The sequence below is a fragment of the Trichosurus vulpecula genome, chromosome 5 (assembly GCF_011100635.1).
Source record: "Trichosurus vulpecula isolate mTriVul1 chromosome 5, mTriVul1.pri, whole genome shotgun sequence".
In the NCBI taxonomy this organism is placed as follows: domain Eukaryota; kingdom Metazoa; phylum Chordata; class Mammalia; order Diprotodontia; family Phalangeridae; genus Trichosurus; species Trichosurus vulpecula.
The window spans coordinates 235,663,056-235,681,563 of record NC_050577.1 but is presented as its reverse complement, the minus strand read 5'-3'; the positions used below and the strand labels follow the sequence as shown (position 1 = coordinate 235,681,563).

Below are 18,508 nucleotides of genomic sequence, written 5' to 3'. Positions count from 1 at the left end.
TCATTAGACCTCTGGAACCATGCTTGGAAATTATGTTGATAATCGACATTTTTACAGTGTTATCACAATTGTTCTCATAGGTCTTCTTATTTCACTCTACATCTTTTCATACTGGGCCATTGCCAGTCGTCATGACTTTTGTCTTGCCACTGGACTCCCATGACTCTGGAGGAGAGAGTGGGGCTAATTACTTTGAAGTTCTGTCTTCTTTTAATACAGTTCACTTGCAAGTCAAGACATAGCCCTTGTGATGTCATTGAGAAAGAAAGATAAACATCTACATTTTTCCATACAAGTATTCCAAGATTTTTTTAAAACCATCCTTTTGGTGTTTCTTGCAGAACATGAGAATTCCATTACATTCATATATTACAATTTGTTCAGTCATTCCTCAACTGATGGCCAACATCTTAGATTCCCATTTTTTGCCACTATGATGAGCTCTTATAAATATTCTTGTGCTTTTCCTCCTTTTTTGATCTCATTAGGGTTCTAATAGTGGTATCTCTGGGTAAAAGGGGATATTACCTCTATTCTTAGATACTGTTTCCTGTTCATGCCTTGTCGTCTCTATTTTCCCCCCTCTGTGTTGTATCTGCTATTAAATATGAATATGGTATCTGGGTTGGCAGGTGAGCATGTGGGCTATTTCTCCCTACCTCTTCATCTATTTTCAATTTAAAGTCTTGAGAATTTAAGGCAAATGCATTTTTATTCACCCTCTTGAGTTCTACTTCACTGCTAGTCAAGAGCCCATCATCCTTTATCTTAAGCTGTTGTAGAGGAATAAGAATCCATTTTAACCAGCTGTTCATTTCTCACATACATTTTTCTCCTTTCGAGCATCTACCTTCAATCAGTAGCCATGATGAAAACACCACTTAAGTCTCTAAGGCTTTCTTGTCCCAGACTTAATAAGCCCTAGGAAGGCTTTCTACATTGCTACTGTTGATATCATCTACTCCCATGTGAGTCCTTGGAAGAGGATAGTGGTCATCAGATTTGACAGGTTGCAGGGAGCTCTCTATCATACCTCAGTTCCATGACCTGGTTAGACAATGTAGTTCCCTGTTACCTCTGCCAGGTTGACATATGACTGTCTTAGTCCCCCTCAGCAGGGAGTCATCAACTGCTTCTGCTTGTTTTGTCTTCCTTTTTACCTGTTAGAAGAAAATAATTCTTAGGATAAGATACATGAAAAGAAAACCTGAGAAGACAGTAATAGCACTGAAATAAACCCTCTTATTATGTCAGCACAGAATCATGAGATGGGCTCTGTCATAACAGATAATTTATCAAAGGTGCCTACAGAAGATGAGCCAACCACATCTGATCCAGTGGAGAGTGCTCTAGATTGAGAGTCAAAGGACCTGTGTTTGAGTCCCTGCCCAGCCACTTACTACTTACGTCACCTTGGACAGGTCACTTAACCTCTGTCTCAGTTTCCTCGTCTGTAAAATGAGGATGATGCTAGCACCTACTTCCCAGTGTTGTGAGGACCAAATGAGATAATATTTGTAAAGCACTTATCATAGTGTCTGGCATATAGTACCACATAAATGTTAGCTATTATTATTACTATTAAGTGTCTCGGGCCAGATTTGAATTTCTTTTTTCCCAACCCCAGACCTAGTGATCTCTCCTTTATATCACCTGTGTGCCACAAGAAGCATTCAGAAAGGCTACTCTTATAGCAATGACCAAGACCAATATTTCTTTGCAAGAGGAGGAACTAACTACTACTTATCATACAGTGGTAGTAGATAGATGATCACCAGCCTCAGACTGGGGAAGAAAGATCCACTTCTTATACATGGTGGCCTCGTGACTTTGATGGACCAAGCAGTTTTCCATGAACAAATTTATTAAGTGCCTGCTACATGCTAGTCACTCTGTGCTAGGTGCTGGGGATACTAATATCAAGAATAAAATGATGTCCGTTTCATGCCTTTTGAATGCAAGAGATAATAAGTACATGAGTATATACAGAATAAACATACAGATAATACAAATAAATAGGAGCCATTTCATAGGGAGGGCATTAAGAGAGAGAGAAGGAAAAGCTTGATGAAGAAGGTAATTATTGAGATTTAACTTAAAGAAAGAGAAGGATTCTTTGTGGAGAAGGTGAGGAGGGTGTGGCCAGGGCTAATGTGTGGAGGTGGGAGATGAAGAATCCCATTTGAAGAATAGAAGGCAAGCCAGCTTGTTTCAATCTCAGGATGTCAGATGGGAAGTAATGTACATTGAGATTCAAAATTTCAGAGTAGTTATAATCATTAGGAGAGGGGTTTCTTTGTCACACATTCCCTTGCCCTAGTGAAGTCAGAGTTTCAGAACAAGAAAATAAAATGAGATAATACCTTTTTTATTTCTCTCACAATATTTCCAGAACTCTTGACCTGTTTGGTGTGAGTGCTTCCTTTACTGAGATGCGTTGCAAACCTTCTATGACTTAGTAGATGGTCATGGGCAGTTGTTAGAGCTCAGAAAAAACCACATTACCTTGTAGTTAAGGTGGTGATGAACCTCTTTTGAATTTAGCTAGACGTGTCCTCAGGTGACATGCCTTTTGTCACCTGGCCCATATCTGAAGCTTTCCAGCTTGGTAAAATATGCCAGAATGTGCCACCAGAGGACTTTAGTAGAGATCTTTTGTTCCCTAGGCTCTCCAAATTAGAGAAATGGCTGTAGTTTCTGGTCCTTCTCCAGTTCTGATAATGGAAGATTTCTCTAAATCAGTCATCGTTAAAGCTGTTCACCCTTCTTTGCTGGCCAGAGAATCCACTGACCCAGATGTATCACAACAATGGTGAGATAACAAATGTGCAGCCAGGAGTGAGATCATTGCCTTGGTCGGAATTACCCTAGAAACTTGATCTCAAGCATACAGAATCTCAGGTTGAAGATAAAATTGACATCTTGCACAAAGGATATAGTCTTCCAAACATGCCTGATGGGATTGAAGAGCTCTCAATTCCTTATGATTTTTTTTTGCTTTGCTCACAAATATAGATAGCATTTAAAAAACAAAATAAAAAAACTCTTTTACAAGAAGTTGAGTTTGGCTGAAGCAGGGAACCTGCTACCTTCCTTCAATCACAGAAAGAAACAAAAGATCCTTATCTGCCATTTTTCAAGAGAGCAGAGTAAAACCTCGGCTAATCCTACCTTAATGATTTTGTATTTGCTAACCACTGGGATTAAAATAAAAAATTTCCATCTACATGTGTCTTGATGGTATGGTCCAATCCAATTCATCAAATGTGTATTACTGGTGTCTCTACCCTAGAGTATTGATCTGAATGTACTTGACCTCTTCACATGAGTATATTTTGTGAAACATAGATTGGACCTTCCCCTAGATAATATCAAACAATAGGCACCAGTCAGTGTCTACCATGGGCAGGTAGGTCATGCAGTGGCTAGAGCTCTAGGCCTGGAGTCAGGAAAACCTGCGTTCAAATCCGAACTCACACACTTACTAGCTGTGTGATCCTGGGCAAGTCACTTAACCTGGTTTATCCCGTTTTCCTCATTTGTAAAATGAGCTGGAGAAGGAAATGGCAAACCACTCCCATATCTTTGCCAAGAAAACCCCCCAAAAGGGGTCATAAAGAGGTGGACATAACTGAATAACAAGTGTCTGTTATGTGTGAGGCAAACATTTAGGTGCTGGGAGATGCAAAGATAGTGGCAAAATAGTTCCTGTCTTCATGTCAGGGCAGTTAATCTGGGCAAAAGAAACTGAAATTTTAAATGTTTTTCAGGCATATTTACTTGAATCTGTTATATTAGAGACTTTTTAAAGGGAAGAAGAATTTTAGGGTAGCATAGCTCAGCTTGTACATTATGTTTTCAATTATAGACCAAATAGGGCTCCATATATACATATACATACATACATACATACATATATATACACACATATGTTTGTGTACATATGTATGTGCATTCTAACATATGTATCTTTAAAAAGTGTAAATGCTCTCTCTGCCTCTCTCTCTCTGCATGTGTGTGTATGTATGTACATAAAACTTACACAGGAAGCTTTACTTTGAATATTTCATAATATACACATTACTTTTTATCCCCATTTAGGAATACATTCTCTCCTATAGTACTTTGGTCTTTGGGGATAGTGGGCTCAGACTTAATGGAGTTTCTAGGTAGCCTTGGTCCCCTCCAACTGACACCAATATTGGGCATTGCTGCTGGAGGACAACCTTTCTCATCTACTGCTGGGACAGAGAACCTTCTTGGGGGCCACTTCTTGCTTCCTGGTGTCTGATTCTCCTGACTTCTTGAAGGTTATACAAGGTCATAGTCCTCTTCTTTACCTAAAATGAATGAACAAATACTTGGGGAAAAATCAACAACAGGGCCTGTATTTATTAGACATATGCCAGTTCTGGGTAGAGCAGGTCCAAGGCTTCTACCCTCATAGTGTCTCTGTCTCTCACAGAACACTGCTCGATTGGGAGAAGTCCAACTAAAGAGCTAGACATGTTCCTGAAATGTGTGTAAATTGAATCATATTTTCAGTGCCTTAGGGGACCTGGCTGTTTAAAGGAATATATTATGAATCTCTTTGTAATTATGGTTTTTTTCCAACTTCAGGGTTCTTTAATGTTCTTGTATCTTCATTCTAGTGTCCTAATTCAGCTCAATGATTTCAGTGAAAGCAAAAACATTTTAAGTCAAATATACTAGGTTTCCTTTGCTTTATAGCATAATGTGAAGAACTGGAGAATTGGAGAAAGGAAAACCTCTTTTTGAATCTTGTTCTTCTAACTACTAGTGTGACCTTGAGCAATTTACATTGACTCTATAGCAGAAGATCACATTTTTCAGTCCCCATTCCCCTGAGTTTTCACTAATAATAATGATGATAATAAATAATAACAAATAATAAGAATAGCCAACATTTATATGGCCCTTACTATATGTCAGGCACTATTGGATCCTCATGACAACCCTGGTAGTTGAGTGCTATGATGATCCCCATTTTACAGATGAGGAAACTGAAGCAGATGGGTTAAATGACCTATCCAGGGTTATTGGAACTCAGATCTTCCTGACTTCAATCCCACTGTGCCACCTAGTTGCCCAATGAACTTTCTGCTTACTGTTCAGTATGTATAATATTAAAGCATATCAGTTCTAGAGTTTACCATGTATAAGAAAAAAGGTGAATTTTTCGAAGAGCAAACTTTATTCAATATATAACATTAAAAATATAAAAGTGGCAAATGTTTATCAGAACACAGTCAAATGGGATTCTATTTCTCATCAACCAACAGCTTTATTTTTGGTTTAATTTTTCAAAGAGACACCTGCATATTGTGTTGACCTTCTAGTTGGATTGTTTTGGATTTGATTGAGAACAGAACTGAGAATCCTGATTCACAGTGATAAGTTGTTATAAATGTAATCAAAGAACCAGGCCTGCTTCTCCCAGCATACACTGAAAAAAAATGCAACATCTTTGATTTTTTTAAAAACCAATTCACAGTTTCTGGTTATTGTAGAAATCAGTCAGCTCATTTTCCACTGGTTCATGGTCACTGATCTTTTTTTTCTAGCCCTCTCTAAAAAGATTTTTTATGTAAACCTCATACCTTTGTTTTTGGTCAGAATTTATTCTTTCAACCATCTCTTTCAAAGTTCTCAGTTGTACCAATTGTCCCCCTTTCCGACCCTGCCTGCATCTACTCAGTGCTCTCTGAAATCTATAGGTTTTTCAGGGTGTTTTTTTCCACAAACACTACGACTTTTGTTATAGTTTAACAAGGTAATAGAGTCATTTACAAAATATTCCCCATACTCCCTCAACAGGCTTCTCAGAAACCAGGTTGTAACTCTCCTCTCTCTTGGTCTCAGTTTCCTCACTTGTAAAATGAATTGAAAGGGCAACTTCTCTAAGGCTGGTCTAGTTTAGCTATAAATCCTGCAATCTTGAGCAATATTGAATAACCACTCTCCTCTGAGTGAATCACCATTCAATTCTGTCAGTTAAGTGCCCATTATTCCCAAGGTACCAAGCCTGGAACTGCGGTATATCTAAGTGAAAAATCCCTAATCTCCCTAATCTCCCTTTTCTTTTTTTCTTTTTTTTTTTTGGAGGGGGGAAGGTAGGGCAATTGGGGTTAAGTAACTTGCCCAAGGTCACATAGATAATAAGTGTGTCAAATGTCTGAGGCTGGATTTGCCCAGGTCCTCCTGACTCCAGGGCTGGTGCTCTACTTACTGTACCACCTAGCTGCCCCGCCCTTTTATTTTTAAACTGGAAATTCATCTAGCCTGCCCCTACCCCTTCCATATGTCACTGCCTGGTGTTGTTATTTTGCTTTATGTCCCTCTGCTAAACTATAAAGTCTTTAAGGACAGGAACAATCTGTAATCTTGAAGAGTTTTTTTTGTCCTACAAGAGGTAGAGGGAAGGTAAATAATATTGATACAGTTGCGTAAATGCAAAGTAATTTGAATGGAGAAGGGAGGGAGAGATAAGGGGACAAGAAGAGGGAGAGTCCATCTTCAAAACTGGAAAAATGGCTGAGGTTTAACTGGGAGGTGGTACCAGAACTGAGCTTTGAAGCATAAAAATGCTTGAGAGACAAAGGTAAAGATGGAGAATGTTCCAGGCCTGAGTAACAGTTTGTACAAATGCATAGACACAATATGGCATGTAGCTCTTGAAATGGCTAGTGGTTTGGTTTGGTTGGAGAGATACAGTGTGTAAAGGGAGACATTTCAGACTCAACAGGTACAAAACAGCACTCACCATCTTTCCCTTCTAAAACCGTATCTAATCTGTTGCCGAATACTGTAGTTCTTACCTTCATGACATCTCTACTGTATGCCTCTTCCTTGATGATGATAGGGCCACAACCTTAGTTCAGGCCTGTATGACTTATTGCTTGGACAACCGCATTAACCTTCTCTGATGACGATTTGTCGTTTTTTATTTCCTTCCCTTGATTTCTATGATGCCATTCCTCCTGGAACATTTTGCATAAACCTGTCTTATAGAATATTAGTACTAAGGAAAAGTTTTTGACATTCCACAGATAAGAAGCCAAAGGGGGGAGTTTGAGCTTTCTGAAGTACTTTATCTATTTGTAGAAGGACTCCTCTGATTTAGACATTATAGGCATGTAAATCTTCCCTCTAAATCAGCCCATTGTGAACCCTCTAAACTTTGTTTAATCTGTAACATGACTTAGTTAAAAAGAACTTTTATAGGTAAACTAGGTTTGTTTCCTTAAAGGGATGTATGAGATTGTTATTCTGTTTAACTCTTTGTTTAACTTTTATGGCCTAAGACGATGTACTAGATTTCTGTAGGTCAAAAATTATTTTTCTGCCCCTCCATTGTAATTTTGTCTGTAAAAAGACTCATTTGAATCCTAGTCTTTCTAATGTGAAAATATGTTTGATAGGAATGTGTTAGTAGAGCCATTATCAGATTGCATGCTGTCTTGGGGAGGGGGAAGGGAGGCAGAGAAAATGTAAAACTCAAAAGATTATGGAAGTAAATGTTGAAAACTAAAATTAAATAAATTAATTTAAAGAAGAAAAAAGAATCTTAGTCCTCATTCAGGGTTATTTTTCTACCTCCCAAATCTGTGTTCATGCACAATAAAACCTAGATTTTTACCGGTATGATTTCTTAGATTTATTTGGCCGCATATGAACTCGAGGAGATATTTCTCCCATAATAATTCTGTTTTATCTGTCTTGTTTCTGTCCCTACTCCAACCCATCCTTCTCTTAGGTGCCCAAGTGGTTTTTCTGAATCGCAATTTTAATTTTCTCACAGTTATAATCCCCCTCCCTTCTTCCCCTTCCCTTTTCCCCCAGCTCCAGTGACTCTTTCATACCTCCAGGATCCATTTTAAAGTCCTTTGGCATTCAAAGCTTTTCATAACATGGCCCTTTCCTATCATTCCACTGTTCTTATGCTTTACTCCCCTGCCACGTAGGTGCCTCATTCAGTCAGTATACATTTCTTAAGCACCTAGTATGTACCAGGCATTGTGCTAAGCGCTAGGGATATGAAGAAAAGTACGAGATAATTCCTGCCCTCAAGGAGTTCACAATCTAATGTAGAAAATGACATACAGTAAGTACATACAAATAATATAAATACAGGATAAATTGGAAATAACCAAAAGAGGGAAGGCTCTAAGATTATGAAGAATAGCAAAAATCTTCCTGTAGAAGGTAAGATTTTAACTGTTACTTAACAAAGCCAGAGAAGCTGGGAGGCAGAGAGGGAAAGCATTTCAGGCATGGGGGATAGACAGAGGAAATCTCTGGAGATGGGACTTGGAATGTCTTGTTCAAGGAACAACAGGAATCACAGTTAATGTAAGAAATTCCAAGCTCATGCTTGTACCAAAATGAGAAAAAAGTGATGTTTGAGACGCTAAAAGATGTTTTTCCTGTCTATTTTTTCTATGTATGTAGATTTCATTCTTGTGAAAATATCACGTGTGCATATGGCTGACTTCGTTTTCAGAAGGAATGACACTGATTAATAGGTTATCAGATTTAAAATTTTCTAATCCATTATGGTACTATTGAACAAACGTGTCCTTTATAATTTGAAATGCCTAACACAACTTTTAAGTAACTTAAAATGTTGAGATGGAGAGGCATCTGTGATATAGGGGAGAGAAGTAGGCTTGGAGACAGGAAGACCAGGGTTCAAATCCTACCTATGACATACTGACTGTTTGAGCCAGGCTTGGTCACTAAACTTCCCAGTGTCCCAGGCATCTCTCTAAGGCTATAAGTCATAGAATAATTGCTTGCCTTTATTAGCAGAGGGATTTTCATCAAAGAGAGGTCCCCAAAGGGATGGAGTCACAGGTCTGATGACAGACAGAGACAGACAGACACACAGAAAATGAATGAATGAATGATTAGTCTCCTTTCTGATGACTTTGATTCCAACACCAGAGCTCATTTTAAATGGGCCATCTATGTTTACATGTGACATTTTCAAATTGATTAATATTCATTGTTAATGTTTTTATTTTGAATAATTATAGTTATTTCAGCACTTTTTATTTCCCTTTCAGGTTTGTGGAAGGGATGCTTAATATCTGTTACAATGCTATAGACCGTCATATTGAAAATGGACAAGGAGACAAGATTGCCATCATCTATGACAGCCCTGTAACGAACACAAAAGCCACTATTACCTATAAAGAAGTTTTGGAACAGGTAGGTTTTCTGTATACAGATTTATCATGTGATTTGAGGATTAAATATTGATGTGACTCAAATGGATCTGTGATCTCATGATTGGTATTCCTTTCAATAATCTAGGTGGCAACTTATCTTTGCCTACGCATCTTATAAGACTCAGATCTGTGTCCTCTCCCAAAGGCAGACCAGGGTTTGCCCAACCTACTCTCTGTTGAACTGTGTGACCATTGACAAGTCACTGAGTCTATTTGCCTCAGTTTCCTTATCAAATGGGGAAAATAATAACACCTACCTCCCAGTGTTGTTGAGAGGATCAAATGAGGTAATAATTATAAAGCTCTTAATATAGTGCTTGACACATAGTAGGTATTATATACACATTAGCCATCGTTGTCATCATCGTTCATGGATTGCATGGGTTGTCCATGGATTATCCCTTAATCTTACCATGTCACTCACCCATTTCCTTTTTGTTTTTACATTTCTAGGATGACTTTTTTATTTGGTTCTCCTTTTGTAATTGCTTTCTCATAAAATATATCAGATAGTCTATTCTTAACTACCATGGCCCTCTCTATTCCTCTGTGGATGGTATGCATTTTCATTCCTTTGCTGACAGTGGTGTTCTGTAAAATGTAGCCTTGTAGCTTACATTGCCAGTAGAATGTTGGTATTAAAAAGATGAACTCTTTTATCAGGGAGTAGCGTGGACTCATTAGCATGGGGTAGTGGATGCAAGGTCAGCCTTGGAGTCAGCCTTACATTCAGGTTCTGCCTTTGATATATACTAACTGTGTAGGGAAGTTACTAATTTTTATAGTGCCTCAGGCAAATCTCTAATACTACAATCAGTAAGGTATAGTGAAAAGACCAATGAACTTAGAATCATAGGACCTCAGTTAGAATCCTATCTCTGTCACTTATTACTTGAGTGATTTTAAGGGAAATCACTCATCTTTTTTGGGCCTCAGTTTCCTCATCTGTAAAATGGACTAGATGGTCCCTATGGTCTTTAAATCTCTAAATCTATTGTTCTAAGTTACAGAGGAATTGTTGATCTGCATCAGTGAAGAGTATGTCCACACCAGGGAGTACCCCACACTGATGAAATCACTAATCCAGATTAGAAAACAAATTGTGTAAATTAGGCAGTAGGTATCACTAAGTGGTGCTTAACCAGCTAGGGACAGGGATATAGATTGGACCTTTGATATTGTGGAATCAAGCAGCAAAGCTTGAATCAAACAGTAAGACTTGCTTAACCATCTAAGAATAGATACATAGTCTGGACCTGATTTCACTGGCACAGGACTCTTTGGTGAGAAAACTCCCTCAACCAAAGTAGGACCACCTGCTCCCTGCACAGAACAAACTGAAATACTGAAAGGTTAAGTGATTTTATAGCCAGTATGTGTCAGAGGCGTGACTAGACCTCAGGTCTTCTTGGATCTGAGGACAAGCCTCTATCTACAATGCCTTGCTACTGCTTCTTGAACCAACAAATAATTAATTTCTATTCCCTTACAGTTCTCTTTCCATTTATGTCTATGAGCCAAAGTGAGTTATTGATTTGCATTTCTGAATTAATTGTTAATGTATAGAAAATGCCATAGGATTTCAGAAGCCAAAATTTAGGGGTGGAAAAGGACCTAAGAGGCCAAAAAGTTCAACTCTCGCCTTTTACACATGGAGAAACTGAGGCCAGAGAGTCTAAGTAACTTCTTTCTTTTTTTTTCTTCCCTCCCTTCCTCTCTTCTCTCTCTTCCTTCCTTCCTTCCTCAATTGGAATTAAGTGACTTGCTCAGAGTCACACAGCTACTAAGTGTCTGAGGTCACATTTGAACTCAGGTCCTCCAGATTCCAGGGCCAGAGCTCTATCTACTGTGCCACCTAGCTGCCCCCAAGAGTTTAAGTAACTTTTCCAAGGTCACACAGCTACTATGTCTGAGGCAGGATTCCACTTCAGGTCTTCCTGACTCTAAGTCCACCAGTCTATCCATTATACCATTTGGCTGCCTCATTATTAATAAGCAGTATTTATTTCATTGAGGATAAAATATTATTAACATTAGTAATAACTAAGTCACTTAATTGGCAACTGTAGCAGTGTTATTAGTTTCCTGATATAGACTTGGATTATTTTCCAGCAGCTAAGGATTTTCCTTCCTTGGGAGGATGAGAACCATCCTTTTAGATGGCACACTATTTATCATTCTAATTAAGCGCTTGTTTGTGCATGGCTTTGTGAGGCATCATACAAAGGAAGTTAAGAAGATACAATCTGTACCTTGTGGGAGTTGAGAAAGTAGGGCAAAAAAATGGTTATACAGATGAACAACATTAGATACTTCCTGCATTACAAACATACACATTTTCTAGGATGGAACATGAATTTTGCCAGCTGAGTGCTTTTTGTAAGGTGCTGTTAAGAAAATCTTGGTGAGCCCTGCAGATTTAGAGGAAGCAGAGCTATTGCCGCTTCTCCAGTTAAAGAGATAATGTTTCAATGAGGGAAGAAATAAGGCATATGGTAGAGTTAGCATGGGAAATGACTTGGTGGGTGGTATTTAGTAAAATGGTTACAAAAGAGAAGAGAGAATGGAGTATGGCAAAAGATGTGATACAATTGAGATCTCACCCTCTACTTGAGGCCTTTTACCGTATCCCTGGATTGTAAATGATCGTTTTTGAGTGGGCAGAGTGAAACAGTGGATAGAGCACAGGGCTTGGAAGAGCTTGATTTGAACCCTTTTTTGGGCACTTACTTTAGAACACTGGGAAAATCACTTAGCCTCTTGGAGTCTGTTTTTCCATCTGTAAATGACAGCGTGAAACTTGATGGTTCCAAAGTTCACTTCTGAAACTGATTATAAAACCCCATGATTTTTTAATCATTTTTAAAAGCCAACACCCTCCATTGTTCTCTGTGTAGCAATGCAGGACTTGGGCTGTCTACCCAGTATACCTTAACTCTTCCCATATACAGTACTCTTGCAAATCTTTTGACTGATATGCATGTCCTGGATATCTTAAGTGCCATTTCTTGCATGCAGAGCATTATTATTATTAATATTGTAGAACCTGCATTAACCTACCATTCATCTCTTCATAGTCCTCCATCATAGGGTATCAGGAAGTTTATATGTGTGTGTGTATGTGTGTGTGTATGTATGTATATATGTATATAAACATGTGTGTATATATACACACACATTCACACATACATATGTACACACATACTGTAATGGCAAGCAAAGTCGGACCTTTTGTTTTGCTCTTTTATCTTTTGGAGTTCTAGTTCTTCTCAGCACTAAGGCAATCAAGTGCCTTTGAGTCTTGCCTTTGTTTGAACCAAGAGTCTTTGATGACCTGATTAAGTCACAAGAAAGCCTAAGTTACATGAGTTTGAGTCACATGGTTGTGACACCCTCTGTGGGCTGACCCTGAAGAAGTGTATATACACTGTGAGGTTACCATTTTGCTGGGGACTCATTCATTGGAAAAGTGTTCCTGTGATTTCACCGGACAAGTTTCTGGGTAGCTGTTAAGGAGCCCCCTCCAGCTTTGAAAACCCAGGTGTTGGTGCTACTCTCTCTCTGATAACTATGCATGTATTGCTATGGACAGACAGAAGCCCTGTCTGCTGATTTGTATCATTTCCTCTGTTTATATAATTTCTGCTTGTAATTTCTGTTTTCTCTGAAGTTCAGGGTGCTGACTTTTTCCCCTGAAGTAAGTGAATGATATATGTATGTTTAATTAAAGTGAGATTGTAAATCCCTTAAAGTTGCTTTCCTTAGAAAAGCAGATCAAAGACCCTGTGCTAGCAGCCTTCCTGTGTGCTGGTATTATTGGCCTTACACAACCACAGTAGCTGCAAGTAACATTGTTGTTGCAAGGAGATAACACACAGATGTGTATGACCATTGGGAGTAGTGGTTTATAGAGGATAGTTTGAGCTAAGGCTGGTCTTTCTGAAAGCTGTGTCGTCAAGGAGATCTATCTGCGGAAGATGGGACTGTTCTGACAAGAGAGATCCAGGCAGTGATATTGGGAAGCTAGCACTCCTGGGAAATTGCTCCTGTTACTGCTACTTCTCTGTTTTCTCTCAGGCCACTGATGCTTCTGGTGTGTAACAACAATGTGTCTAGCAGCTGTTGTGGCTGTTTGACAGCAACCAGAACACAGAAGGGCTGCTAACACAGGTTGTTTGATCTGCTTTTCTAAGGAAAACAATTTAAGAGGTTTATAATCTCACTTTAATTAAACATACATATATCATTCACTTACTTCGGGGAAAAGTGAGCACCCTGAACTTCAGAGCAAATACAAACAGAAATTACAAACAGAAAATAACACAAATCAACAGACAGGGCTTCTGTCTGACCATAGCAATACATACATAGTTACCAGAGAAAGAAGCACCAACATCTGGGTTTTCAAAGCTGGAGGGGGCTCCTTAATGGCTACCCAGAGGCTCATCTGGTGAAATCACAGGAACAGTCTTCCAATGAGTGAGGCCCAAAGCAAAATGCTAACCTCAGAGTATGTATACACTTCTTCATGGTCAGCCCACAGAGGGCGTCACAACCATGTGACTCCAACTCATGTGACTTGGGCTTCCTTGTGACTTAAGCAGGTCATCAAAGACTCTTGATTCAATTAAAGACTCTTGATTCAAACAAAGGCAAGACTCCATCAAAGGCACTGGATTGCCTTAGTGCTGAGAAGAACTAGAACTCCAAAAGATAAAAGAACAAAACAAAAGGTCCCACTTTGCTTGCTGTTACACATACATATATACACATATACATTTATACACATGCACATATGTATATATACACATATATAGACACACACACTATATATATATATATATATACATATATATATAGTTATAGTTATTGTGATAGTTATCTCTTGCCTTTAACATCAGTGACTAAGCACAATAATTTGAAACATTACCTGTGGCTCCTCGTAAGATATCAAGCATATGATAGGTTATCAATAAATATTTGCTGAATCAAGTGACGAATCGAAAGCCACAGCTTAAGTGTCTTGACAGAATTGATTCTTTTTGAAGCATTCTAAGTGATTTAGTAGTTGTTTTATTATAGGTAGCACTTAACAATAACAATGAAAGGAAGGAAAAGGGTACTTGCTACATTTAGTAGGAAATGAAGACAAAAATAAGGGGGAAAAAGATATTTTATTTATGCTTCTGGCCAGCCCGTCCCCTAATCATCATGGGAGCAATGCTACCAACGCTAGCCACTGACCAACTCCCACCAGTAGGCATGCAAACCCAAGAACCCCAGGGACAGCAGTGCTGTCTTATTCTATGGAATTTTGTTCCTTGAAAAAAAGAACTCTTATTCTCTATTATCTGTGCCTCCCTGTTACTTAGCAAAATGATTTCTACATAAGAGGTGTTCAATAAATATGTTTTCATTCATATTAAATCTTCAGTCACCATTTCTAGCATTGTTTGATGTTGTAGCTTACATGATAACAAGCAAAGAAGGAGAATCCTTCATCATATCTTAAGAGTCGTGGCGGATAATAAGAAAGTCTCATTTCTCATGAAATGATTTGTTATGAAAAAAGTACCATTTACTCACTGAGAGGTCTCTATAAAAATTTATGAGTACTTATTTATTCTAAAGATTTGTAGATATTTCTAGATAAAAGAGATTACTATTATTCAGAGGGCACATGTTACAAAGACCTGTTCTTATGGTTGAATCTTTTCTTAGATGGATTCAGTTTACAGAATATGAGGAACAGGGATTAGAAAAATGGTAGTGACATGGTGGAAAAATACATGACTATTCACCATGGAAGAAATCCTAGTGAAGGGGGTTTCGCATGTACAAAGGTTTTTTTTTTTTTTATTAATCATAGATCCTGGAGTCACGAGACATCTATTTAAGTTTCAGCTTTGACTTTTGATAGATTTAATGATGAGAAATTATTTAATCTCTCTGTGCCTCAGTTTCTTTATCTATAAAATAAGGTAGTGCTTGAATCACCCATCACATGGGGTCATTATGAAGAAAGCACTGTAAAAAAAAAATAAAGCATCATAAACCAGGCAGGTGTTATTATTGTACAGAGTGCCAACAGCACAGATTGATGGACAGCCTTCCCACCTGCAGCTAGAGGAGTGCATGGTGAACAATATTGTTATCTCAAGACTTTTTCCCACGATTTTATATGTGTAAAGGCTCACCCTTCTCATATATATCCATGGTGTAGTGAAAAGTTAATTTCCAGGTTTAACATCAACCAGCCATGTGATTTTTGGACAACCAGGTGGTGCAGTGTTTACATTGCTGGACCTGTAGTCAGATAAACCCGAGTTCACATAGGGTCACAGATATTTACTAGCTGTGTTACCTTGGACAAGTCAATTAATCTTTGTCTCAATATCCTCACCTGTAAAATGGGAATGACCATAGTACGTATATCCAGAGGTTATTGTGAGGATCAAAATAGGTAATATTTGAAAAGTGCTTAGCACAGTACCTGGCACATAGCAAACATGATATAAATGGTTAGCTATTATTATTATTGTTATTATTATTGTGGTGGTGGCTATTATTTAACTTCATTGAGCCTTATTTTACTTAATTTTAAAACGAATACAATAATATTTGTCCTAAAGAGTTATGGTGGCGATCATATTAGAATCCTATTTGTGTAGCAGTGTTTTGGATTTTAAAGGGACTTCAGAGGTCATCTAGTCCAGTCTATACCCGAGCAGCAATTCCCTCTGCTTTGTGAGTGGTAATCAGTCAGTCAGCAAGCATTTATGAATCATCAGTAAGTGATTAACATGTGCCAGGCAGTCATCTCGGGCTAGATATGTGTGAAAATGCACGTTAGACTCTAAAGGATAATATAAATACAAGTTAATATTGTTCTAATAACTCTTGTCATTTCAGCGCTAGAAAGAAGTCAGATCAAAATAACAACCCCTAATTATGGCACGTTTATTATTTTATACAAAATTCAGCCGTTATGGAAAGGCAACGTGGAATAGAAGGAAGAGACTTTTGCCAGCGGCTAGCTATCACTAATTAATGAGGCATGTTGTTGTTTTGTTGTTAAGTCGTTTTTCAGTCACGTCTGACTCTTCATGGCCCCTTTGGGGTTTTTTCAGCAAAGATACTGGAGTGACTTGCCATTTCCTTCTCTAACTCATTTTGCAAATGAAGAACTGAAGAAAATAGGGTTAAGTGACTTGCCCAAGATCACACAGCTAGTAAGTGTCCGAGGCCAGATGTGTCTTCCTGACTGCAGGCCAGTGCTTTATCCACTGCGCCACCTCGCTGCTCCAGTGACACGCATAGAATACTTTAAATTTTACCAAGTACTTTCTTCGCAACAGCCTGGGATGCAGAAAATGTAAGTACTGTTGCCATTTGCAGATAAGGAAACCAAAGCTCAGGAAAGGTTAAGCAGTAGCTGGATGATGATGACGATGATGACAGTAATAATAGGTAACATTTATATAGGGCTTATGTGCCTAATATTGTGCACGTTACAGTTATTTCATTTGGGCCTCATGTTAACCCTGGGAGGTGGGCCCTACTATTATTATCTCCATTTTACAGATGAGGAAACTGAGGCACAGAGGGGTTAAGTGACTTGTCCAGGGTCACACAACTAGGAAATGTCTGAATTCAAGTCTTTCTGACACCAGGGACTCTCCACTGAACCACCTAGCTGCCAAAAATACGTTGTTTGGGTATGTGATAATGGGGTTTATCTTGTCTATAGGCTGGACCAGCTGTTCACTCAAGCTGCTTCCAGTTCTCAGATTCTGCAATGGCGTGACTTGCCCTTGGTCACAGAGCTTGGAAGTTTCAGAGGTGGGATTAAAACCAAGCCTCCCGATCCCAAGTGTAGTATTTGTTCTGATCCACGACATTGATGTGTCCTGAACTCAAAGCTCTAAGATTCCATGAAAAGTTTTGAATTTTGACTTCGTAGGGCACCAGCCCAGAGGGGCATTCTTACTTAGATAGGCTTCATTTTGTCTATTGCTGTTCTGTGGTGCAGGTGGCTTGATTGGCAGGTCCCCATAGTCCACTTTAGGATGTGACAGAGGAGAACCTGTTTTGTAGTGAGGGTTTTAGCTTTTGACTTTTTGTTAGCTCTGAGCCATAGAAAATATTTTACATGTAATTTCTACTAATAAGCCTTCTAACTTGGCTACGCACAATTACCATTCATGAAAGCTCACTTAGGTGTTATTTTCGGATAATGTTCTTCCTTAATTTAGATGACAAAATTAACAAGAGATCTTATATTTCAATAAATGTTACCTGTTATGAGTGAAAGGGAACAGTGAGGGTGAAATCTAATAAGTGAATGATGTCATGGTGATAAGTGGTTGAGGGATCTAGAGTATAATTGAGGGAGTTAATGGCAGTGTCTGTATTAATGATAAAATAACATAGCAATGAAAACAGACATGTCTAGACATAAAGAATCTTTCAGCGATTTGAGTGTTACTGTCTGTCATTGGCTAAAAATATAGGTGGTGAGAAAGATGAAAGGAAAAAGGAAAAAGGAAAAAATTTGAAATTTTGAGTATTAGATGGATAAACAGAGAGAAAAGGAAGGAGAGAAAAATATGATAATAATATTATTATTATATATTATTATGTTATGTCATCATATTGTCATATGATATTATCAGTGGTGCAGAGGATGGAGTGCTGGACCTGGAGTCAGGAGGACTGATCTTCCTGAGTTCCTCAGACACTTACTAGTTGTGTAACCCTAGACAAGTCATTTGACCCTGTTTGCCTCAGTTTCCCTGTCTATAAAATGAGTTGAAGAAGGGAATTTCAAACCTTTCTATTTTCTTTTCTAAGAAAACCCCAAATGGGCTCATGAAGAGTGGGACACAACTCAATTGGCTGGATAACAACAACCTTATATTATTACATAATGCATGTTATTGTTGTTATAAGGAGCATGTACTTCCAAGTGCCACATCACCTGTGCTAGAGTTATTGACCAATTTATTATCCAACTTCAGTCATTTTTATTAGAAATCACTAGTGGATAAAACTAATTAATGCAGACTGAAGGATACAGGCCAAGGGAACCAATTTACATATAAGATTCCCAAATGAAATTACTTTAATATTTCAAGGATTTGTGATTTAATTTTATATGAGTACTCTCTCACCTGATTCATATTGTAACTGCTCCACTTTAGTAGGTGTCTTTGTGAGTTGCAGTGGCCGAAAACCACAAAGTCATCCCTAGT

General features: G+C 38.3%; 1 protein-coding gene across 1 annotated transcript in view; it reads left to right on the top strand.

The window, feature by feature from the left end:
• The window catches only part of ACSS3 (acyl-CoA synthetase short chain family member 3), a 233,562-nt gene that overhangs the window by 31,337 nt on the left and 183,717 nt on the right, over nucleotides 1–18,508 (top strand). Inside the window, 1 exon segment of the mRNA XM_036759566.1 lies at nucleotides 9,090–9,234. Coding sequence (XP_036615461.1) covers nucleotides 9,090–9,234 — 145 coding nt within the window.